This window comes from Phalacrocorax aristotelis, chromosome 2, assembly GCF_949628215.1.
Source record: "Phalacrocorax aristotelis chromosome 2, bGulAri2.1, whole genome shotgun sequence".
Lineage (NCBI taxonomy): Eukaryota > Metazoa > Chordata > Aves > Suliformes > Phalacrocoracidae > Phalacrocorax > Phalacrocorax aristotelis.
In genome coordinates, this window is record NC_134277.1 from 155,196,138 (window position 1) to 155,221,663 (window position 25,526).

The window sequence follows — 25,526 nt, forward strand, 5'->3', positions numbered from 1 at the left end:
AGAACACGCTGCGCGCTTCGACATTTCGATATTTTTGGCGCGTAAAAGTTAGAGTAGGTTGTTTTACCGGCGCGGGATTGGCTGGGCAGCGTGCGCTACGCCCGCCCCTCCTCCGCTTCCCGCCGGTAGAGGGCGGGGCCGCCGCTTAAAGAGGCCGCTCTCCCGTGCGGCTGCGGTGTGGTGGTGGTGTGGTGTTTCTTGTCTTCCCATACCCCGCCTTAGCGGTCCCGAGTTGAGAAGGGCCCCGCTTCCCCCCCCTCGGCGGAGCCCGGCAAGCGCCTGAAGGTGAGCCGGGATGGCGGCCGCGTTTCCTCGGGGAAGGCGTAGCCGGTGGCTCCCGCCGCGCCCAGCACTTCCTGCGCCGCCCTCGCCGCCCCCCCCCCCCCCCCCCCGCCGAGGGCGGCCATGGCGCGGCCGGCGGCTGCCTACGAGGCGGCGGTGCCAGCCCGCCCCGCCTGCGCCTACACCAGCTGCTACTGGTAACGGCCGCCGGGGCCGGGCCGGGCCGGGGCGGGGGGCAGGCGGGAGTCCTGTCAGGCCGGTGTCCCGTCCCGCTCCCGCCGCGGGGCGCTGAGGCAGCGAGAGTCCCCTGTCGTGTCAGGCTGAACCCGGGAGGGAGGCTGATTTTAGCTAGGTGTGTCACCTGGAGAGCCCCAAATGGAGTCCGTGCTCGGTGGCTTCCAGCAGGCATCGCCTCTCGGCTAGCTTCTGCTCACTAGAAATGGAGGGGGGGGGCAATAATCAACTCTTGTGTTTTACAGCGAAGAAAACGTTTGGAAACTTTGTGACTACATCAGGAGTCGAGATCAGTACCCTTTAGAAGAATTTTATGCTGTTTTCATATCCAATGATAGGAGGATGGTGAGTCGATGAGGTGTGATCTGAATGCAGCTATGGAGTGATTCAGGCCTTTAGTCTGCAGCCTAGCCTGTGAGACGTGGTCTAGAACCCTCTTGTCGCTCATTTTGGCTCAGAGGCATACAAACCATACCATGTAAGATCTTTTAGTTATCTGATGTGTTCAAGACCATGGGAAGAGGCATGAACGTGTTTGTGTTCAAAAAACATGTAGATGTGGCACTTCGAGCCATGGTGGTGTTGGGTTGACGGTTGGACTTGAAGATCTTAGGGTCTTTTCCAACCTTAATGATTCTATGATGTCTCTGTGAGCTGTGGGAGAATTCTTCTCTGTCATCTGTCAGTTTAGGAGAACAATTATATTACGTGGTCCAGAATAGCATCTCCGACTTCATGCTCCTGAAAGATAGAAACTAGAGAAAATTTTCTGACTGCAGCGCAAATGTAAGCTGAGGAAGTGGATAGGTTAGCAAAGAACTAACAAATTAACCTGAAATCTGTATTAATCTGAACAGTTTTACTAACTCCAGATTTACTCACTTATAACTTTCAGATTCCACTCTGGAAGCAGAAATCGGGACATGGAGATGAGCCTGTTGTCTGGGTAAGGCATTCTGTTCTCTCTCAGCAATTTCGAGTGCGTGCTTCTCTAGCTGATATCTGTGGCATCAGTCAGGGGCAGTGTCAGCCATCCTTACTGTAACAAACTGTTCCATCTGAACATCAGGAAATGCTTTTTTACTGTGATGGTAACTGGGCGCTGGAGCAGGTTGCCCACAGAGGTTGTGGAGTCTCCATCCTTCAAGATATTTGGAAGCTGTCTGGACATGGTCCCTGTCAGCTGGCTCTGGATGTCCTTGCTTGAGCAGAGGCGGTTGGACCAAATTATCTCCAAAGGTCCCTTGCAACCTCAGCCATTCTATAGTTTTGTATTAATATTTATTATTATTTTACAACAGATTTATAGAGCCTGAATCTGGTGCTCCTTTTTACCATTCATAGTAAATTAACAGCGATATAGCCAGCAAAATCTACAGGGGACAAACCTTAACATTGGTAACCATACATTACAGATTTGTGAAGATTGTTATCTGGATATTGTTGAGGCTACAAGCCTTGTAGAATTTGAAGTAGATGTCTGTACTTGTAAGAAGTAGCTGTGTGAAAATATCAATATAGGCCTGACACATGACAGAAAAATATAAACATTATATGTATTCAGGTGTCCACCATCAAACTGACCTGTAAATGGTTTTGTAATGTAAATGGCTTTGGAATGACATTTCATCACTGAATGTAATTCAGCAATTGCCACTACAGAATTCCTTTCAAATATGTACCATTAGAGTTCTTTCTGTTATCTGGCACAGATAAAACTCTTTCTTGTGGCAATTTCTGTTTCTGAAATTCTGCAAAATAATCTGTAAACTTCTGAAGTTCTATGACTTCTGAATCACTCATTCTCTCCCAAAATATTGGTATATATGTAGTAGAAAAAAGGTTTAGTTTAAGAAGAGATCCAAGTGTCATGAAGGTGATCTAAGAAGGAATAGGAGAGTCGGGGAAGGCCACCACAGAATGTGGATTTCTGATGAAAACTCATGGATCAAAAGGTATTTTAACTTTGCTGTTTCAGTGGATAATAGGATATGTAAAGCTTGTAGTTAATTTTTCTTATATTCTGTAATGGATTCTTCTAAATACTGTTACATACAGTTGTATGTTTATTTTGGTCTCGCAAAATAGCTTGCCTAAGACCTTCTTCATTCCAATCCCTTTGTGGTTAGGATTGTTTAATATTGAAATAAAGTGTGAAAAGACAGTGCTTCAAACTTTTTGTGAGTGGATTTAATGTAAGCTTCAGTAAGCTGTTAACAGATGCCTTCAGTTTAATTTTGGAAAACAGCACTGTACGTACCTGATACCTAACACAAGTAACTCCAATGTCTCCAAATCTCCACCAGACCTGTGTTTCTTACAAGTTAAGGAATAAAACTGCACCTCGGAACCTAAGCATCAAGACAAAATAGTTACCTTGAAAAAGCGTGATATAGTACCCATAGGCATTTTTTTCCCAGCTTCAAGAGCTACTACAGGAATTTGTCTTACTCCTGCATTCCTTTTGATCTGCACCTCTTGCTCCTTTTATAGTTACATGCTGTGTTTTCAGCTGCTTCTGGCAGCTAAACACTCGACACTCAAATTCACAGACCGTGTTACTGCAACAGATAAAATATCTCTTGTTAGAAGACATCACTAGATAATTTTAATGTTAAGCTTTCATCATATCTTGTTGTAAGCTTTTATTTAGTTAGGACTGGGTTTAGGACAAAAATGCTTATGCTGCTTGACTTTTGTGTGGGACATGAAAGAGGTTTACTGTTTTCTTAGAAGTAGCATACACTTTAGTTTAGCTGTCCAGGCTTAAATCAAAGGAGGCTGCAAAGGAATGGGGAGAATGCCAAGGTTTCTTGAAAGGCATGATGGGTGAGACAGGCGTTAGGAAATCTCTTGTCTGGTGCCAGAAATGTTACAGGCTTAACACTTCAAGGGCAGAAAGAAGGATTTAAAGAATGGATCTGTAGCTTCTGCTTTCAAGAAGCACTTTTTTCTTCACTCCCTTTGCCAGTTTCTCATTAACAGCTGTTTAACTAATGGTAATTACCCTTCTTCCCAGGACTACCATGTTATTTTACTTCATGTTTCCAGCGGGGAGCAGAACTTCATTTATGATCTTGACACAGTGTTGCCGTTCCCATGTCCTTTTGACGTGTACAGTGTGGAGGCCTTTAGGTTGGATGACAGCCTTCATCCAGAATTTCACAGGTGATGCCATAAAATAAAGGCCATGAATGTTATTTCATGAAATAAAGGCTGAATTTCTCTTTGTAGATGCATAGTGACAGACCTTCTTTGCTATACGCCAGTAAAATAAATGCACTGTGTTATTTTTTAAAGCTCTTTACTCTAGTCATCAAAAGCCCTTTCCTACTGTAGTGTCTTGTTAGCTAGTTAGCTGCGTGGCACAATGCTGCTGATTTATGTATTTAATGAAATTAATGCTTCTTGATGGGAGGAAAAGGGATCTTGTTCTGAGCGACTAATGCAATGTTGTATACATGCATCTTTTGATACAAGTTTGCGTTATTATTTAGGAAAATCAGAATGGTTCGAGCAGATTTGTACTTGAAGACGTTTGCTTCAGACAGATCTCATATGAAAGATGCAAATGGGAAATGGCAGAAACCTCCTCCTTCGTACCCTTGCATTGAAACAGCAGGTAAGCTGCCAGAGCTCCTTTTCCCTGCTTATAGTGCTGAATGATGTAGTCCAAGACGTGCACAAAAAATAAATATGCTTCCATAATGTGTCTGGAAGCACTTCCAGCCAGCTGTTGTGGTTTAACCCTGTCCAGCAACTCAGCCCCACCCGCTGCCTGCTCACTCCCCCTGGTGGGATGGAGGAGAGAATCGGAAGGGTAAAAGTGAGAAAACTTGTGGGCTGAGATAAAGACAGTTTAATAGGGAAAGCAAAAGCCACATGAGCAAGCAAAGCAAAATAAGGAATTCATTCACTCCTCATCAGCAGGCAGGTGTTCAGCCATCTCCAGGAAAGCAGGGCTCCATCACACATAACGGTAACTCGGGAAGGCGAACACCATCACTCCAAATGTCTCCCCATTCTTTTTTGTTCCCCCAGCTTTATATGCTGAAATATGACATCCTATGGTGTGGAATATCCCTTTCGTCAACTGGGGTCAGCTGTCCTGGCTGTGTCCCCTCCCAACTCCTTGTGCACCCCCAGCCCACTTGCTGGTGGGATGAGAGGCAGAAAAGGCCTTGGCTCTGTGTAAGCCCTGCTCAGCAGTAACGAAAACATCCCTGTGTTACCAGGACTGTTTCCAGCACAAATCCAAAACACAGCCCATGCTAGCTGCTATGAAGAAAATTAACTCTATCCCAGCCAAAACCAGCACGCTGGCTTATTATTTCATATTGAAAAAAATAGGGCTATGAAGCGTTTGGACTTCCTTTTCTGAACACATAAAGTCTAGCATGCCTCCTGGCATTTACCATTATCAAACATTAATTACTGATCTTCATAAACTGAGCAGAAAATGAGAGGTAAATAATACTGTTCTCTTTTTACTGCAGGGAACAGAAGCAAAGAGGCCAAATAAATTTCTTAGGGGTCGCAAAGGGAATTTTTAACACACGGGTTATACCACACTTCAGCTGGGAGCTCTCATGCTGACAGAGCAGGTTATTTTGACAGGAGGAAGTTTTCAGGCTCTGCTCAGTGTGCTAGGTTTGCCTGCACAAGATGTTTGAGGTTTCTCTACCAGGTGAATGGACCTGAGGAAACAAAGGCAAACCAGCAAGTCAGCAAATTTTTTCCCAAGCCTTAAGCCTCTTTTAAGTGGTAGTCTAGATAATAGCCTCTGGGCCAAGCAGAGAGAGAATTAAAGACTTGGCATCTCTTCTCTTCCATGGAGCTGCTTAAACCATTCTGACCACACAGCGTTTCAGCTGATTCTAACCATGTGTTTCGCAAGCTGGCTAACATTTGTCATGTTTGTTCTCTCATTTTCTTCCCAGATGGAGAAAAGTGTGGTGAGGTTTTGCTTTGAAAGATTTTTCATGTTACTGCTCTGCATGTTTGGTAGTGTTGCTTCTTTAACAATGCAGTACTGCTATGCAGTTATGTTAGAGAAGGCAGGGTCAAAGAAACCTGTTTTGTGTTTAGGCCCAAGTTTGTCATGGTTTTAAGTTGCTGGGAAGTTAATTCTCAGTCTTTGCTTTGGCTTCTAAGGAAGCCTGGTGTTTCACACTAGAGTAGGAATGAATGGTTTGCAGTTAGCTGGAGCCTTCTAAATGTTGGGGACCATATTCCAGCTTCTGTTCTTTGCTTCTTGTCATGTTGCCAGGCTCCTCTAAGAAGGTTCTGGCTCTATCTTTTCTGTGTCCTCTGATGTAGATGTAGACAGCAGAAAGGTCTCTCCTTTGTCTTCTCTGTTTAAGCCTGAACAGGCCCAGTACTGTTAACCTCTCCTTGAATATCATGTTCCCCTGCCCCAAACAACTTGATGCTCCTTTTGTGTGCTTGCTCCAGTATTTCAGTGTTTTAGGTTTTTTTTACTATTTGAGTAAACAGATCATTTTACTGTACAGTTTTTGTACTGAGGAGCCCCAAACTGGACAAAATTCCACCTCTGTGCTGATGCCTTTGTCTCCTCGTAGTTGGCTGAGTGTTGCAGATGAAAGAAACTGTTTACCCTGCACCCACTGAGGTGGAAGGCCATTCACTGGGTAGCTTCAAGGTCTGGGTCAGAACAGGAATAGATTGTATCAGATGTAGGATGTTCAGTTCAGGTTGTCTTTCACTCAGCACCAGTTTCTCCTGCTTTTGTGGTTTGTGTTCCCTGTGTTCACTTGAGATACCTTATAACGATGCAGGCTTCAATGTGCGTAATGCTGTAAGTCAGTGAGGAGGCTGGGTTTAACTGTTGTGGAACAAGCATGTGCTTTAACTTCTGGCTGAATCTAAGTCCTGTGCTTCGGTGATATGGTTCTGTAGATGAGCACGTGTCTGGTGGGCCAACATATAGGTTTAGAAAACATTGCTGACAACAAGTGGAACTGGTAATTCTCTTCCTTTAAAGACTGGTAAGGCAATGTCTCAGTGCAGTTTTATCAGGCATAAAAGTGCCTTATTTTAAACTTGATGGAAAACTGGGTGGCAGGTGGCAGACCTTTTGTTACCATAAAAGAGCCATGCCAAATTCCATTGCAGATAACTGTTTTCTCTCTGTTTCACTTAGAGTACTCTGCTTTCCATGTTAGCTTGTATTTGCACAAGATTAAATTGCTTACGTATTTCACGCTAGAGGTGACTGCAATTTAATGGCTGATGGAATTGACCTCATATTGTTTTAGTATCAATTTATTTGTGAGGCACATTAGATCTGCTGTGGTTTAACCCAGCAGGCAGCTAAACACCACAGAGCCGTTTGCTCACTCCCCCCACAGTGGGATGGGGGAGATAATCAGGGGGAAAAAAAAAGTAAAATTTGTGGGTTGAGATAAAGACTGTAATAGGACAGAAAAGGAAGGAAAAATAATAACGATGATAAAAGAATATACAAAAGTGATGCACAATTCAGTGGCTCACCACCTGCCAACTGATGCTCGGCCAGTCCCTGAGCAGTGATTGCTGTCCCCTGGCCCCCCCTAGTTTATATACTGAGCGTGATGTCATATGGTATGGAATATCCCTTTGGCCAGTTTGGGTCAGCTGTCCTGGCTGTGCCCCCTCCCAGCTTCTTGCTGGCAGGATATGGGAAGCTGAAAAGTCTTTGACTGGTGTAAGCACTGCTTAGCAACAATGAAAATGTCCATGTGTTATCAACATTATTCTCATCCTAAATCCAAAACACAGCACTACACCTGCTACTATGAAGAAAATTAACCCTGTCCCAGATGAAACTAGGACAAGATCATAGCATTATGTTAATTTATAGTGGTGGTGGTGTGGGTTTTTTTTTTCTAATTTTGTTGTCATTTAGAGTATATTTCTAAGCTCTTGAGAATATAATTACAAAAGCTGTGGTAGGTTGATCCTGGCTGAACACCAGGTGCCCACCAAAGCTGCTCTATCACTCCCCTCTGTGGCAGGACGGGGTGAGAAAATATAACAAAAGGCTTGTGGGTTGAGATAAGGTAACTCAGCAATTACCATCATGGGCAAAACAGGCTCGACTTGGCGAAAATTAATTTAATTTGCTACCAATCAAATCAGTGTAGGTTAATGAGAAATAAAACCCAAATCTTAAAATGCCTTCCCCCACCCCTCCCTTCCTTGGGGGCTCAACTTCACTCCCAGTTTCCCTACCTCTTCCCCCGAGCAGCACAGGGAGAGGGAGAATGGGGCTCCAGTCAGTTCATCACACCTCATCTCTGCTGCTCCTTCAGCAGGAGGACTCCTCACACTCTTCCCCTGCTCCAGTGTGGGGTCCTTCCCACAGGAGACAGTCCTCCACAAACTTCTCCAATGTGAGTCCTCTCCATGGGCAATAGTTCTTCATGAACTGCTCCAGAGTGGGTCTGTTCCATGGGGTGCAGTCCTTCAGGAACAGACTGTTCCAGTGTGGGTCCCCCACGGGGTCACAAGTCCTGCCAGCAAACCTGCTCCAGCATGAGCTCTTCTCTCCATGGGGCCACAGGTCCTGCCAGGAGCCTGCTCCTGCATGGGCTTCCTACAGGGTCACAGCCTCCTTCAGGCACATCTACCCAGTCTGGCATGGTGTCCTCCACAGGCTGCAGGTAGATATCTGCTCCACCGTTAATCTCCACAGGCTGCAGGGGGACAGCCTGCTTCACCATGGCCTTCACCACAGGCTGCAGAGGAATATCTGCTCTGGTGCCTGGAGCACCTCCTGATGCTCCTTCTTCACTGACCTTGGTGTCTGCAGGGTTATTTCTCTCACATATTCTCACTCTTCTCTCCGGCTGCAATTGTGCCAGGGTTTTTTTTTTTTTCCCCTTCTTAAATACGTTATCCCAGAGGCACTACCACCGTTGCTGATGGGCTTAGCCTTGGCCAGCGATGGGTCTGTCTTGGAGCGTCTGGCACTGGCTCTGTCGGACATTAGGGAAGCTTCTAGCAGCTTCTCACAGAAGCCACCCCTTGTTGCCTGCCCTGCTACCAAAATCTTGCCATGCAAACCCAATACAAAAGCATACAAGCTTCTTATATTACTTCCCCGTGCTATATGTCTCCTTTGGTGTTAAAGAAACACTTGAAGACTGAAAAAGTAAATTAAAATGTATCGGTCTTTTTTAATAGATGAGCATTGTGCTGTTAAATGTGCCCGTGAACTATTGGTATTTAAAGGTAATCAGTGCTCTGGTACTATTGTGTTGCTGCAATTTGCTATGTGCTAAAGCATATTAGTTACATTTATATACACTGCTCTTCTTATCCTACGGAGTTTTAAAGCTTTTAATGAACTTAAAAAGACAAGAATGTTTACTCTTGATACTAAAATGTTGCCTCTTCCAGAGCAAGGCAGCTGTTAAACCTGAATAGGAAATTCCATAGTGTCCAAGTCAAATGAAAGTTAAATAGGACCATAGGTAGAGCTGGGACAGGACACTGGGACCAGTGATACTTTTTATGAAATATACCAGGAAATGTTTAATGACCATGAATTCCTTTTGCAATGGAATCTCTATTAGTAACCAGTTTAGCATTTTTTTTCTTAACTCAAAAGGAATAATTCTTAAACTCTGTTTGTGTTGCTCATGGGGGTGCAAAATAAAGTGTCTAAAATAAGCTTGAGTCACACATTCCAGTTCCATGCTTAAAAAAAATTGAAGTTGGAACTAGGCCATCATTTTTTAAAAGAGCTGTAGCATCTCAGGGTGGTCCTGATGTACCATTCAGGCAGCAGATGGCCCAGGTGTGGCCAGGGAGTGTCTGACCCTCAGGTCACTCTACTTGTGACTAAGATAACAGCACAAGGGGAGTTTTTTCCCAAAACGTGCATGGCTTATCCTGAGATCTGAGTGCCCCCAGGGGGCTGCACCACCGCATTCCATCCCCTGACCAAAGTCAGTCTGTCTCTCCACAAAGTGGTGGTGTGGTCACCTCTCGCCTCTGTGCCTATAAATAGACAATGCTGCATTCCAATTTTAATTTAGGGGACATTTTCTGATGTTTCATCAATCTCCATAAGTATTAAAGCTTCATTAAATGTGGTTAGACAACATTATACATGCGGGGGGGGAGGGGGTGTCCTTGCGATAGTATAACTTGTTTAGCCATTCTCCAAACTCTGATGTATAAAACAATGTAACAATAAGCAAAATAGCAAGAGTCAGTAAAACTACAGTGGGGTGCAGCATCAGGTTCAGCTCTCCAGTTGTGGCTGGAGACTGTCCAAACAAGACTTCCCACCATTGATGTTCTCTAGCCCTTTTAACTTTTTCCGATACTCGATGTACTTCTTCCCCATTATGATGGACCTTAAGAAGAATATTTTGTCCCGTTTCCTGTGCTTGTTGCAGGAGGTTTATCAATTCAGGACGGTGGAGTGGTCACTTGACTGAAGTTAGATTCAGTCTGATAGGTATTGGTTGCAGCTCGAGATGTAGCATATAATCAAAAGACAAATCTTTGTGAGTAGTTATGGGTACAGAAAAATTGAAATCACAATCAATGATCATAGAAAAGTTACAGACGCGTAGATTAGACTGGTTGGTTAGGTTGTGAACAAAATCATTTATTAGCAAGGATTCATGCAGTGTTCTCATGCATACACATCCCTTCCCAATATACATAGCTAGTTTTAGGAACCTCATTGGGATGTATTTCAAAGTGGAAAATATTTTGTTCCGTGTTCAAAACAGATATCTTGAACTTTAAGGCTGTTACTTCCGCAAATAAAACCTTGTGGTTCCTGCACAATGCATGCACTTACATCGTTTGCCACTTCCCCTGCTTTTGATGGGCTCATACCTTATGTTCTAAGGGATAGAGTATGGTTCTGTTGTGGTTTAATCCTAGCATAATGACTGGGTATATGGTACGTACCGAAGCATTGCATGTAGTGAGGACAGAGGCGACACTCTTAGAATCATAGAATGTCCTGAGTTGGAAGGGACCCACAAGGATCATTGAGTCCAACCCCTGTCCCTGCACAGGACAACCCCAAAATTCACACCATGTCCCTGAAGGCGTTGTCCAAGTGCTTCTTGAATATCGCCAGGTTTGGTGCCGTGACTGCCTCCCTGGGGAGCCTGTTCCAGGGCTCCACCACCCTCTGGGGGAAGAACCTTCTCCTAATACCCAACCTAACCCTCCCCTGGCACATCTTCCTGCCATTCCCTTGGGTCCTGTCATTGGTCACCAGAGAGAAGAGATCAGTGCCTGCCCCTCCTCCCCCGCCCTTGGGAGGAAGCTGCAGACAGCGATGAGGTCTGCCCTCAGCCTCCTCTTCTCCAGGCTGAACAAACCAAGTGACTTTAGCCGCTCCTCCTATGGCTTCCCCTCTAAACCCTTCACCAACTTCATGGCCCTCCTCTGGACACTCTCTAGTAGCTTTATATCCCTAATGCACTGTGGCGCCCCAAACTGCCCACAGCACTCAAGGTGAGGCCGCACCAGCGCAGAGCAGGGCGGGACAATCCCCTCCCTCGCCCGGCTGCAGCGCAGGGCCTGATGCACCCCAGGGCACGGTTGGCCCTCTTGGCTGCCAGGGCACACTGTTGGCTCATGTTCAACTTGCCACCGACCAGAACCCCCAGGTCCCTCTCTGCAGAGCTGCTCTCCAGCCTCTCCTTCCCCAGTCTGCATGTACATGCAGGGTTGCCGTGCCCCAGGTGCAAAATCTGGCACTTGCCCTTGTTAAATTTCATATCGTTGGTGATTGCCCAGCTCTCCAGTCTGTTCAGATCCCTCTGCAGGGCCTCTCTGCCCTCAGGAGTGTCAACATCTCCTCCCAATTTTGTGTCATCAGCAAACTTAATTAGTATTCCTTCAAGTCCTGCATCCAGTAATTTATGAAGACCTTAAAGAGTACCAGCCCTGAGATGGATCCCTGCGGGACCCCGCTAGTGACTGGCCACCAGGCCAATGTAACCCCATTTACGTACGGCCCTTTGAGCCCGACCTATCAGCCAGATGCTCACCCATTGCATTATGGGTCCAGCTGTGTGCTATTCAGTACTCCCAGTGCCGTTCCTAAGATACCAACCACATCTTTTTGGTCGATTTGGAGAGATGAGGGTTCGTCCATGTAACTGTGCTAGCTAGCCAGTGTAAGGCAGAACCATCTGATCTAATTGCTGGTACATTCACATGCAGTGTAAGTTCCACCCTTTTTAGCGACTGGCTAGGGTTAAAGAGTACTCACTGTTGTCCTATGTTCTTAATTGTATAAGAGCCGGTGTTATAAATGTAAGGAGATAACTTAATTGGAGGCTGAGTTGATGAGGAAGGTTACTTGATGTCAATATTGAATTGGAGGCCTAAGCTGGAGTGAAATTTAGAGACTCCCCAAAGACACATTTTGAGTGTTGAGTGGGATATAGTAATATTGTACAACATTCGTGGCCAAAAGGACAGATACGTGTGTTATCAGGACCCTGTCCACGTTTTCCTCCAGTATAGTCCACAACAATGTGTAAAACTGTCGTACAGTCAGTGTGGTTTTCAATTTGCATTGTATTGAAATGTTGTCTCCTACTGTTCCCTTTAAAGATGGGATCTGTCAATCCTTATCTTCATTTTTTATAATCCACTCTTGTCTGTGAAGGGTAATGTTATTATGTAGTACTACTACAGATACATTTAGAGATTTAGCGGAATAAGTGTCAGGTGCAAATTTGTTAGAACCTGTGTAAGCATTTACCCACGGCCACCCCGTCATACACAAATTCCATATTTTGTGCATGTCAATCTCAAACTTAATCATTAGTCCTACTCCATGGTGGGCCCATCTCTTAAGTATATCTCATTTCCATGCATAACCAACGTAGAAAGGTTTAAGACTGCCCTTTCCCTCAATGTTTCTATATTTCCAGCATATCTTACTAATGCCTGATCCCATGGGCTTTGTGTTTGAGCAGTGGTGATTATACCTACTCCAATGAACAGGAAAAGAGAAGCTGGGATAGGGGCATATAGCCATTGCTGTCATTGCCCTCGATATTGATCCCAGCAGGTTAATGCAAAGAGGGGACAAAAGAGTATACGCGATGATGTGAAGATGCCGGTGTCTAGGACAATAGTTGCTTCCATGGTGTCATCAGTGGGATTCATTGTTTCCTGTAAAAGAAAGAAAGGAGGAGTCTTGGTGGGGAAAGCCGAACAGGTGACCCCTGTTATGATAAAGGATAAATTCGTCTAGCACTGATTTTATCTTCTGCTCTGCTATTATCAATAGCTTCCCACACCATTGTTCCTCATGGTTTAGAGTCATCAGTACTGTTCTGATAAATGGTATTTTTACCATGACGGATTGTCCTGGTTTCATCGAAGGCCAGATATGCCCATTATCTAGAGGTTTATCTAAAGGAGCTGTCAGGAAAGCTCAGTAACTGGACTTCCATTGGGACCACGTCTATTATTCAGCTGGTGTGGGGATTTTGGGAGGTGGGTGTCCCATTATCCTTCATGGGGCTTAAGATCTTTTCAGCGTCCCATTGGCCTGTTCAACCATACCGTTAGATTGTGGATAGTATGGAGTGTGGAACACCCATTTTCTTCCTTCTCGTTTTGCCCATTCTTGTACTCCTTTGTTAGCAAAATGTAAGCCATTATCACTCTGAATAGAGTCCAGAACAGGAAAAATAGAAAAACATGAGGAGAGGCCTGGGATGGTGTTTTGGATGGTGTTTTGTCCATCAGCCTTTCATTACTTAGTGGCCATTAGAAGTCCAGATGGTTTACCTTCTCTAATATGCAGAGGTGGTGCTTTATCAGACGGTCAGTTTGCAATCTGAGTCAGCGCTGAGGGCACTCACAAAGTGTGGTTTCACTGTGTTTTTCTGTCAAGGGGCCAGCCTCGGCTTTGTGCTGCAAAGTAAAGGGCATCCTTACCACTGTGTCCTAATCTGAGGTGTAACCATTCTCCTAGTTAGTACCTTTTGGGATTAATAGTGGCTTTCCTAATCTTAGTTAACTCATCTACCTTTTGATTAATCTTTGCAGCTGATTGGTCATCCTTAGCATGAGCTTTCACCTATCCCATCTTGAAAGGTGTTCTCCTGGCTATGACTAGCAACAACTGCCAATCTTTGCTTCTCCAAACTGGGGATCTATTCACTTCCCACTTCATGGTTTCCCATTGACAGAGCCGCTGTGTCACACATGACCAAACAGCATAAGAGTCCCTGTATATAGCTTCTGCTCCATTTCAGGCAGCAAGTACAACAGCTCTGAGTTCTCCTACCTGTGTGCTGCCTTCTCCATCTTCTACTACTGCTTGCCGGTGGTGACGTCAAGGGCCATGGCTCTACATTGCCGTTTCCCTTTTTGTCCTTTGGGCTGAGGCATCTGTGAATCAAATACCCTTGGTTGGCCTACTCTCAGTTAAGGGTGGAGCATCCAGAATTGGTGACGGTTTAAAAGGTTGTTGCAAAGATAAAGGGTCAGTATTTACAGGTATCTGTAATTTGGAGACTTTGGTGTGTCCTTCAGTTAATTGCATATTCTCAGCAGCTCCTGTTAGGTAGGCATACCATTTTCTCAGTGTGGGTTTTTGAGCAATTCCTTCTGGAGGAGCAGTTCCTTTTAAGGTTGCCTCCAGTAAATTTAACAGTCTTCTAGTCTGTACAGGCTGTCCCTGATGTATTTTCTCAACCTGTTTCACAACTCTAACTAAGAATAAAAGCCTTTCTCCCATTCAGAGTGTCATTCTGTCTCTGTAAATGCAGTTGTACTGAAGTCATTCATGCCATTAGGACCAATCTGTAACAGGCTGCAATAAGCATGTTCAGCAAATCCTCATTATACAGTGGGGATCAGAGGGGTGTACAGGTCCAAGGGATTGCTGTTTGCATTTCCTTCATTAGGGGTTTTGTAGTTTAATTAGGCTCTGGTCCATTCCCATAGCTTTCCTTTTCGTAGGAGGGAGTAGCGGGGTCTGGCTATAACTGAGAATCCAGGTATGTTTTTCCTCCAATATCCTAATGTTCCCAATGTTTGTTGGAGTTCCTTTTTGGATCGGGGAGACTGCAAAGCTTCTGTCGTTTCCAAGGTATCAGGAGGACTTGAAGCACTACCAGCACTTCTTGGGCAGGTCCCTGACACTTGTCTAGTGGTATGACTACTCCAGCATTATTTAAGGTTTCCCATACAGAAGTGGCTGCTCTTCTTACTGCCTCTGGGGAATCACCCCCAATCAGAATGTCATCTATGTATTGATAGAGGCGGGTTTCTGGTGGAATTGATATTTGCTGTAAATTTCCACTAGTGCTCTATGAGCAATAGTAGGGGAGTGTTTGTAACCTTGGGGAAGCCTGTTAAAGATATACTGTACTCCTTCCCAAGTAAATGCAAAATGGGGTTTATCATGTTCTTGCAAGGGGACTATAAAGAACATATCCTTGATATCTAAAGCAGCCACCCATTTATGGGCGGCTGCTTGTAGAGTGGCAGTTAAGTTTGCCATATTAGGAACTGCTGCTGTTAAGGGTGCAGTGTTGGCATTAAGATGCTGATACTCAATTGTAAGGTGCCATCTACCATCAGGTTTGCAAACAGGCCATACGGAAGAATTATATGGAGAATGTGTCCTAAAAATAATTTGTTGAGACTCCAAGTCTGCAATAACAGCTGAAATCCCATCTTTGGCTGCAGCCGGCACTGCATACTGGGGAACATTATTGAGACTGGAGTCACCAAATGTGGATGTCAGTAGGTTCCACCCCGAGACTTCCAGGTACAAATGACCATATACTGCCATTTGGTAGCTGCCAGGTTCGTTGTGTTAAAACATCAAACCCCAGCATGTTTTCATAGTAAACTTTTACTGCAAAGAGAACTGAGCTTATTCATTTTTCCCCAGCATGCCAAATTTTTACTTTAGCAGTGGGGCATAGTTCACTGCCACCACCAATGCCACTTAATTTAACTTTAGGTCGGCCTGGATGTAATCCTAAAGTGACTGCATCAGCTTGGGTAAGAATAGGTATTTGTGCTCCTGTATCTATTAGGAATTTAGTTGGGTTTTGGTAAGGACCTACAGGAAGCATAATATAAGGGCCATCGTCACTTATCCATTGATGAATTTTCCAGACAGGCAGGCCCAGTAACTGTCCAGAGTCTACCTGTTTTTTGGTTCCTGTTTCTGTGGTTCCTTCAACTCCCTTTGCAAAGGGGAGAACAGATTAGGAGGTCCCATAGAAGCTGTTGGGGGGGGGGCCAAGTAGCAGCTGACAGTGCTGCATCTCACTTTCAGAAAGCTTCTATCAAGCTTAGAATAACTCTAGCTGGTTGTCTCTGAATAGCAGCTCTAGGGATACCCATTGCCAGGGCTTGTTTCCATAATTCATAATTCCTGGGCCCTCTGAATTGTTGATTAATGGATCGCAGTTCTCGAGAGTCACTCTGAGGTGTTTGCTGAACCTGTCTAACATTTTGACCTATCTTTTTTGTTCCACGGGACACATCATCCCATCCCATTTTTCATCCATGATTCATGATGTCATGCATTAATCCTGCCCAACTGGGGAGGTTTCTTTGAAGTAAGGTAGCTTCCTGGTCATCTTCATCACTGACAACATCCCTTCTGGCTAACAGAGCATTAAAACCTGTGTCCCTCTTGATCTCGTCTCATTTTAAAATAAGATAAGGCTTAAGCATGGCAGGGTCTCCCTTTATTAATGGCTTTAACATAGCATAGTGTACAGTTTCTGAGATGGAAACATCAAGGGAACTACAGTCATGCACGGCCTGAATACAGGCAGCTTTTGTAATAGCTGTGGAGAGCTCATCCAAAGATCTAATGGGTATTAACAAAGGCCCTCCTCTCTCCAATATATCTATTCCACCAGCCCAGTATGCCACCCTACTCGTTATTGAGTGGGGATTGCTCAGGTGGTCGGGACCAGCATTCAAAAAGACATCAGGGCCCCAGCAGCCATTAGCCTCATCGGCGTTCAGTAAAATTCGATTGCCCCCAGTAAGACACGCTCTCCATAGGTGTTCGGTTTCACAGAATCCCAGAATCACAGAATGGCAGGGATTGGAAGGGACCTCTGGAGATCACCTTGTCCAACCCCCCTGCTTAAGCAGGCACACCCAGAACAGGGGCACAGGAACGTGTCCAGGCGGGTTTGAATGTCTCCAGGGAAGGGACTCCACAGCCTCCCTGGGCAGCCTGTGCCACTGCTCTGGCACCTTCACAGGAAAGAAGTTTTGTCTCATATTGAGGTGGAACTTCCTGTGTTCCAGCTTGTGCCCATTCTGTGCCCATTGCCCCTTGTCCTGTCATTGGGCACTATGTTTCAGTTTCTCCTGGCTTACAGCTGTATTATTCTTGCAAATTAGCCATCTGAATCAGGTTGAATGGGATTGTTTTGCAAGTACTTGGGCCTCTCTCTCCCTGTGGACCTGTTTGCAATTCAGTTTTTATCATGGGTCTGGCTATAAACTGTGGAGGTTCAGGAGGATATAGGGGGTCATCCTCCTCTGAGCTGTTATTATCAGAATTGTTCCAAATATTACCATCCCAGTCCTCAGGTGATATGATCAGTTTTCTGATTTTTAACTATGTCGCGGGGTGGCTTTGGAGGGAGCTTGCATTAGCAGCATTTCAACATGTTCTAATTGTTGTTCTTTCAATTGAGGTTCCTTAAGTTGTTTTTGCAGTTGTTCTATTTTTACTGGTAGCAGCAGTTCATTAGTTTTATGTCCTTCTATTTCATCCTGCAGATCTTGCATTTTACGGGTTGTTTCCCCTGTTTCTCTACATGCAGCTTCTAGGCACGTTCCCAGCATTTTGTAGATTATACCTTTATCTTTCCCATCTTTAGTTGAACCCCCTGCAGCATTTAGCTGCTTCTCTATTGCTTCACAATTATACCAATTATCACGGGTCCATTCTCTTGAGAAGCCAGGGTTCGGGTTAATACCATATTTTCATAAGTAACCGGTGATACTACTTGCCATTCTGATGACTACAACAAATCGTCGCAGAGTAAGATTTTTTTACACAGTTTTGGTCTAGCAGCTATTTAGGATTTATTAATAGTTTTGAGACCGATCACAAAATTAGGTTGTATAATTCCTAAGCATCATCCAGTTTAACGGAGCAGTTAAATAAAATTTGTTACAATCAAAATAGCGACTTAAAGATTCAAGAATGGCAAGGGTCACCTGAAACCTACAGCAGGGTTATGGGGTTTAAATCAAAGCACACACATACACAGACCAATGAGCAAACAGGTCTAAATCAAATTGCACATGCACACACAGACACAGAAGTTAACCAGTGATCAAAATTTCCCTTTTTGTGAGTTTCATGAATTGTTCACTATTATGTGCCAGCATTCATCAATGGACAGTCAGTGAACCTTGCGAAGTCAGGACTTTGAGTCCTCACAAAATTGCAGATTCTGATCCTTCTGTCCTTGCAAAATCTACCCTGAGAGGCATCCCAGCTCAGGGAGAGATACTGGGTCACGCAGCCTGCTGCGGTTCCGGAGAGCTCCAGGGGTCCCACTTTTGGATCGCTATTTTTGGATCTTGAGATGATTGGCTTTGGTCAGTATTTCCCATTCTGGCCACAACTGCTGCTGAGTCATTCTGGTACACAATTCATAGAATCATAGAATGATTAAGGTTGGGAAAAATCTCTCAGATCATCAGGTCCAACCATCAACCCAACACCCCCATGCCTCCTAAGCCATGTCCTGAAGTGCCACATCTACATGTGTTTTGAACACCTCCAGGGATGGTGACTCCACCACCTCTCTGGGCAGCCTGTTCCGATGCCTGACCACTCTGTCAGTGAAGACATTTTTGCTGATATCCAATCTAAACCTCCCCTGACGCAGCTTGAGGCCATTTCCTCTTGTCCATTCAGGCAGAAGATGGCCCAGGTGTGGCCAGGGAGTGCCCGAGAGGGTACTTGTGACTAAGATAACAGCACAATGGGAGTTTTTCCCAAAACATGCATATCTTATCCTGAGATCTCAGAGTGCCCTGGGAGCTGCACCACCACAGCATTATTTAAAACAAACAAATGAACAAACAACCCCAAACCAATGAACTGAACAAAAAACCACTGAAACTCCTCAATATTTCATCAGAACTCATATGCTAAGCATTAGCCTTTTGCAGCTGGCTCTAGTTTAGCCCCAGGCCTCTGTTTCTTATTGGCATTGCTCTGGCCTCTGTTCTACTGCACTGCCGTGCATGCCAGGAGAAGCTGACTAACCTAATGGGGTGCATAGTGCCTTCTCACCCAGCCCTATCCTCAAAGCAGCTCTGCTGGAATAAGCATACCTGAGCTGCAGCAGATTCCCTTGATCCCTCCTCATTGCCAGTTGAAAGAAAACAGGGACAAGTCTGGTATTTTGTTCAAATAATAAAAATTAAGAAGATAGGATTTGGTGCACAGATTCATCATTCTAGGGCTGGCAAGCCCAGCCTGGGGTTTAGAAAGTCTTCTCTACGCAAATTAATGAGGTCTGACTCTGCTTATCTTATGAGTCCTGATGAGATCAGCCCTCCTTACTGCAAGCCTGTGTAAAATACAGCTTGCACAGTGCATTTCAAAATTACTCAGAACAGATGGTCTTACTGCTTATATACAACTGTTAGCATCAGCTCCAACACTGAAAAGCGTTGGCTTGAATTTCAGTTCTCCCTAGGTGTTTGGTAGCACACTGGCAGGATTTGTAAAGGCTTTTTGTTCTGTTATTATTATTAAAATTCCTGGTAGTCATAAATGATGGGGTTTTAATTGTTTTTTTTTTTGTTTGTTTGAAGAGGGTGAGTAGGGCAGTTGAGAAATTCTAGAGGCGCTGTGTGTGGCACATCTATGTAACAGGCAAGCTGCTAGGCAGAGGCCAGGCAGATGTCTGCAGTTTCTTTCTGTATCTCCTCTCTGAGGTGGTGGTAGGATCCTAGTGAAAGCAAAAAAGAAGCACTGATACTGATATAAGTAGCTCATAAGCACTTCTTGGGAACCTTCTGCTCATCTCATTTGAGAATAAAACTCCAGTCTATCAAGTTAGGTCCTTACTTCATGAACTTTTGTGGAAATAAAGAATAAAGTCAGGATAGGGGCAAACAGGTACAACTAAGGATAGAAGTATTTAAATTCTGTGAGTGGCTTACTGAAATTACACTGCTTTCTGTGAAAGATAATTTAAGGTGACCAGCTTTGTTTTTACACCAAGATGGACCAAGGTGGTTTGCACAGCAGGTTGTGTCTCAGCTGTTGGGACAGCACCCTCCAGCTGAGTGTTGGAACAGCCTTTCTGACTGCCTGCAAAAACACTTCTCTCCCTGCTCAGGCGAGAAAGGGGGGTCTGAAGAGAACTGTAAATGCCTATGGAAGTGTCTGAAAAGCCCAACTTTCCAAGAATTTTAGGTGCCTCCAAGGTTAAGCAGCAGCAGAGCTGATCTTGGAGGCTTTGTTTCAGACTTGCTCACCTCCAGCAGCGCTTCAGCAGCTGTCATTACACAGTTAGTCCAAGGTCTGTGAGCCAAGGCTCACAGGCTTGTTTGAAATATTGCATTCTAAATACTGTTGGCAGAAGCCACAAGTATCATGGCTAACAATGCCACCCGGTAGTGTGTGGCCTTTTAGTTCATCCCTGCTCAGGGCAAAAGTGTCAGATTTGATTAAAGAAATAAAATTATGCAGAAATCCCAGAATGTGCCAGCTAGGTCTCGTTGACAGTGTGTGTCCATAATTAAGTGGGTTTCATCAAAGGGGAAGCATTGGCTCAGCATGCACAAATGCAAGCTAGCATTATATGTAAATCTTAAAAAAAAAATTCTGCTGCTCTTGACCTTGTATAAATGTTGTATAAGGCATTCTCCTCCTTGCTGTTGTGGAGAAATCCTCTTGGTTTGTCAATTAAAGCATCCAGATGTCTCTTTTGTAAATTCTGCTGTTTGCCACTCTTCATCTGCTTCAGGAAGAGGACTTTGTGGTGTTCTCATGCATTTTTGCCGAGCTGTTTCCTAAAGCTGCAAGGTCTAACATAATACGTGTGGCATTCGGATACAGCACATGAGTAAGAAGAGTGGCACAGAGAGACAGTTCCCTCCCGAATTGAATAAAACGGGAGAGGTCTCACTATGTTTTTTTCCTATGGATAGCTCTCATACTGCTTCAGTGCCATCTACTGACTGGTTCTTAGACCATCAGCTCTTCACAAGAATGTTCGTGTTTGCTTTGTTAAAACATTTTTTTCCTTTCATTAAACTTATCTGGTGGACTGTGTTATGCTCTGCCACAATCCTCCTGTATTTAAAGGAATATTTCACTTCCTACAGACATTGTGACAGCAACTTCAGAGTTGTTAACAGCAGCAGCTGTGTTTGTAACTCTACCGGAACAATCCCCTTTGGGCTTCTTTACCATTCACAGAACAGTTTTATGAAATTATTATTCTACGATGCTAGGTGCACATAAAGCAGGGAATTACTTATCTTTCAAATCTTAAACTGTATAAAGAATCACATTAATTTTAAAACAAAAGCATCTGGGAGGGAAACACAAGTTGGGAATTGGAGGACAGGCTTACCAGTCTATCAGCAAGTAAGAACTGTTATCTGCTACTAATTGTTCTAGAGTCACAAAAGAAAATTGCTGGGCTTGTGCTATTTTAAATCCCCACATAGTCAGGCAGAAAATGGCCCTCTTCTACCAGACTCACTTCAGCAGTAGGAAGATGCTTGGCTGGCCCTAAGGATTTTCAACATGCAGAGCCCGAACAGGTTAACAAGAAAATAATTAGGGGCCAGAAGTTGGAAGTGGTGAGAGCTGGGATTAGGCAAATCACAAAGCTGTGCCTTAGTGTGGATGTGGCGCAAAGAGAGGGCTTTGGGGGCTGGACTATGGCTGGGACTGCTGGGTCTGGGACTCCCAAACATCGTCTTCCCTTCCTCGCTTATGCTGTCTGTAATGGTAAGCCTAATTACACAAGCTTTTTGCAGCTGAAGCAAATTCCGTCCTATGGATTTTATAATCCATTCATTAGAGCCTACTCTTGTTGGGGTCTTAAGCCTTAAATGCACACATGAATCATCTGTGTTAAAATAAATACTTAAATACAGCAGGGAAAGCTATAACAGTATATCCAATGGCTCTCCCACTCTGTTCTTTAAACTCATTCTCTTCTAGTTTTCTTTTAATGGGCATTTAAAAAATTATTTGTGCAGATCATCAGTGAGAACATAAACCAGCAAGCCCACAGATGTTTGTAGTCAGAGCTGAATAGGCTGAGGAATCGGAAACCTCTGACCAGCATGGTTCTGAGTCAGCAAAGATTCTACCAGGCCAGCTCTAGAAAAAGGGTGTATGTGGCACTGAGGCATGGAAACAAACTACAACTCACGGAGAGTTATAAAGCAGGTATGTTTATTGCAGCCCTGGGTGCAAGGGGAATCGCTCCTCCTAACTCGCACACCGCAAGTCATGATGGACAAAGCTTATATTGCTCAGTTATATACATATGCATTAGATTTCCTGGAACTAATTATAATACTTGCATCTTGATTACCCATGCGTTTTAAGTCCCTTCTTCCACGTATGGTCATGAGTTGGCCCATCCAGTAATCTTGTCAGTGTGTTGCAAGGTGTGTTGGTTTCAAGTGGTGTTCTGACTCTTGTCTAGATGGAGATGTCCTTAGTTCCTTTTGTCTTGGTTCCGCCTGGCGCCTGCTGCTAGGTTGTTTGCATCCCCCCCAAGGACGTTCCCTATCAGGCTTGGGAAGATGATGTCCTTGAGTTCATTCTTGCCTGAGGCCCCTTACAACAGTGGCAGTCCTGAGGCCGTTGCCTGTTTGTCCTGGGTGCTTCTGAGTGGAACCTCAGGGATCATGAGGTGGTTTCCAGACTGGAGTTCTGTAGTTCTGCAATGTAACTTTGTTTAGGCACTTCTTGTCTTGAAGCCTTTCTGACTCACTCAAAGCAACAAGTTTTAGTCATCATACAGGCGCTTCCTGTTATCTTACAGCCCAAGGCTACCTCATTATCCTGATCCTGGCTAAGTTTTGGCTTGGGCCCCAACATTTGTTGAGCTGTACTGGATTGCATTAGTAACGTTTAACTATTTATTTCCTGAATCAGCACCTAAACCCAAAACTGTATACCAGTACTTTCCACTGACCTCTCTGGGATCCATGAACAGGACAGAGTAGTTTCTGCCTCTCCCGCAGGGGTCAGAGCAGATCAAAGTCCTGGCAAAGAGCAGTCATGGTTATTTTTCCCTTGAAACTGTGGCAGTTAACCTTTTCCCCCTCTGACTTTATTCGGTGGTTCAGGATTTAAAAAAAGCAAAGTGTTTTCCCCCAGCCTAGATTTGTGCCCTTCTTTGCTTGAGCATCCCTCTAGGCTATGGGCTGGGTTAGTCAGACATTTCCTCCTGTCTGCATATTCCGGCCTTGCAGTGGGCTGGGCTGGTGTACAGCAAGGACAAAGTGCAGGGCTGGAGGGAAGGCAAATATAGAGCAAATACTGTAGAGTCTGGGGATTAACAAATTGTAGGTTTGCCAAGGGGCTAATCGTTCTGGGAGAGACCAAGCAACTTCCAGTTCTGACAGCCGCTCTGATCCAGTGCCTCTGTAGTCAGTGCAAAAGCTGACTTGGTTGACTTTGGTTCAGAACTTAATGGGGGAATAATATCTCCCCTGCTTTTGAGTAATCAGGTTTGTGCAAATGCAGGAAGACTACAAGCACCTGTTGCATTGCAGTTCCCTGTGTTTGTTATTATTTGCACTCTAGTTCTCCCCAGTTCTCTGACACTCCTTGACCTTTCTAGGCTGCTACTGCAGGGAAAAATCTGACTCTTCCCTATGCATACTAGTTTCTAGTGACTAAGGATGCCTGCTGATCTGGTAATGTGATTACTGCCACGGGCACAGAGAGGGATCAGGGGCAAAAGCAATATTTCAGAGATTGGAAATAGTAGTTTTTGTGGCACCATACAATTTGCAGAATCATGCCAAACTGCTGCTCAGCAAGCATGCTGTGAACGCCTCGCTATTTTGAACTGAACTATCAAAGAGGGTTTTTTGGGCATTTTCTTGGTGGATGTACACCTGTGCTACAGAAGGTGCATCGGGAACTTAAATATGTCCCTTTTCTGGTCCTTTTTTAGACTCCAAGATGAACTTGGATGATTTCATCAGTATGAATCCCAAAGTGGGATGGGGCTCGGTGTTTCCCCTTCCAGACTTTGTGCATCGATTTGGCAGACAGAGTGATTACAGCTATTCCTTGGAAGGACAGTGAAGTGAACAAAGAAGTTCTCCCTGCTTCTGTTTTGAGTCAGTATGGTTTGTTTTGCTGCTTTTACGTTGTATTTATGGTTCACATTTCTTTACATGGAATAAGTATTTGGACAAATAGAATACCCAATCAGAAATATCATGAACTGAATAAAAACTGTTATTTTGATTATGTAAGAATGAACTTGGTTTTTAATATGTCAAATCAAAGGCAGACGTCCCTCTGTAAGCATATTACTCTTCCATCTACGGTGCCCAAATTGAAAACAGCATTTATATGCTGTAAGAAAAGCTTTTGGAAAAATATATGCATAAAGTTTTGAACAGTGTAGCTCAAACTGTTAAATGTCGCCACATTTTAAAAGTGAGATACAGTATATTTCCTTTATGTTATGATTTCTATCACTTATATAAACAGATGGTGTATCTGAGTTTAGTCACTCACTTTATGAATTAGCCTTATTTAGCAGATGCCTAAAGGCCAGATCCACAAAGGGAATGCAGTCTTGAACTCTCAAGCACTATGTAAAAGGAGGTGAGTATCTAGGTTCCTCTGCTGTATGAGGGAAGAATTAAATGCCTGCCATTTCGGTTAAACTGTTCTAGTGCTGATGATTGCTGGAAGATGCAGTTGCTTTTCCTTCTTACACTGGCTGTGAATTCTCACCTGCCCCCATGTCTTGCACTTGGCATTTGCTTGGCCCCATAGTAATCCAGGGTAGGAAGCTGAACCAACAGAAAGAAGTAATATTTATTTTCTGCCTCTTAGCTCCTGGAACTGTCTTGCCAAGAGGTCAGACAGCTGTTCTTCCTGGTGTAAGGAAATCAGCAGGAACATACGGTTAGGGGGAAGAGAATGAGAAATCTCCCATACAGGGTCACTTGCTGCTGAATTTCCTTACAGGTGATACCAAGCTGCATCCTTGCAGGGGAGCCCAGGAAAGCTGTCACGTTGATTGGGGGTTTGCAGCAAAGCCTCCCATGTCTTAGAAGAGTGCCCTAAGCATGGGATACAGAAATAGGCTAAGATGGGGTATTCAATTCTCTGGGTTTGAACCTGTTCTACTTTCCATACATATCATAGAATCACAGACTGCTAGAATAATTCAGGTTAGAACGGTCAGGTGGTCTCTAGTCCAATCTCCTCTTCAAATCAGGTCAGACGAGGCTGCTCAGGGGTTTATCCAGCCAGGCCTTGGAAACCTACTGGGATCGAGACTACAATAAACATTTGTGATAGACTTCAGTCTTGGTGAGGAAAAGCACAGCAGTGGTTTTAAGTATTAAGGAATCTTTTTATTCCTAAGTACAGAAAAATATAAGAACTTCCAAGATACTTATCTGTATGTTACTGTTATATAGGTTTGTTACATACATATTCTATTACTGTATCTCCCATCAGTTCCAGAGAATTTACTCAGCATGTTAACAGCAGAGACAGACCGTTGAACAACTGTCGTATTGATTAACTTCATCCAGGCATCTCTTCTGTGTCATAAAGGCTGGCTGAATGTAGAAACTTCCACTTTCTCTTGCCAGATGCAGCACAGCTGGTTGGCTGTGCAGATAGGCTGCTACCACACGGATTCCTTGGGTGCCAGCACGGACTACGGACAGGAGGCCAGTTGTTGGGGCACTCATCTGCAGAGTGGGAGAGCTGATCTTTAGTTTCTCTCTCTGTGAACCAG

General features: G+C 44.4%; 1 protein-coding gene across 2 annotated transcripts; it reads left to right on the forward strand.

The window, feature by feature from the left end:
- Positions 1 to 350: 350 nt before the first annotated feature.
- Positions 351 to 24,010, forward strand: NTAQ1 (N-terminal glutamine amidase 1). 2 transcript variants are annotated; one of them, XM_075085751.1, is made up of 6 exons: positions 351 to 479; positions 762 to 861; positions 1,412 to 1,462; positions 3,536 to 3,684; positions 4,014 to 4,138; positions 23,709 to 24,010. In XM_075085751.1, the coding sequence occupies exons 1-6, from the start codon at positions 406 to 408 to the stop codon at positions 23,840 to 23,842; spliced, it is 633 nt and encodes a 210-aa protein (XP_074941852.1). In that variant the 5' UTR covers positions 351 to 405; the 3' UTR covers positions 23,843 to 24,010. The 2 variants fall into 2 exon arrangements, with proteins under 2 accessions (XP_074941852.1, XP_074941853.1); XM_075085752.1 differs by having other exon boundaries at positions 399 to 634.
- The last annotated feature ends 1,516 nt before the right edge of the window (positions 24,011 to 25,526 follow it).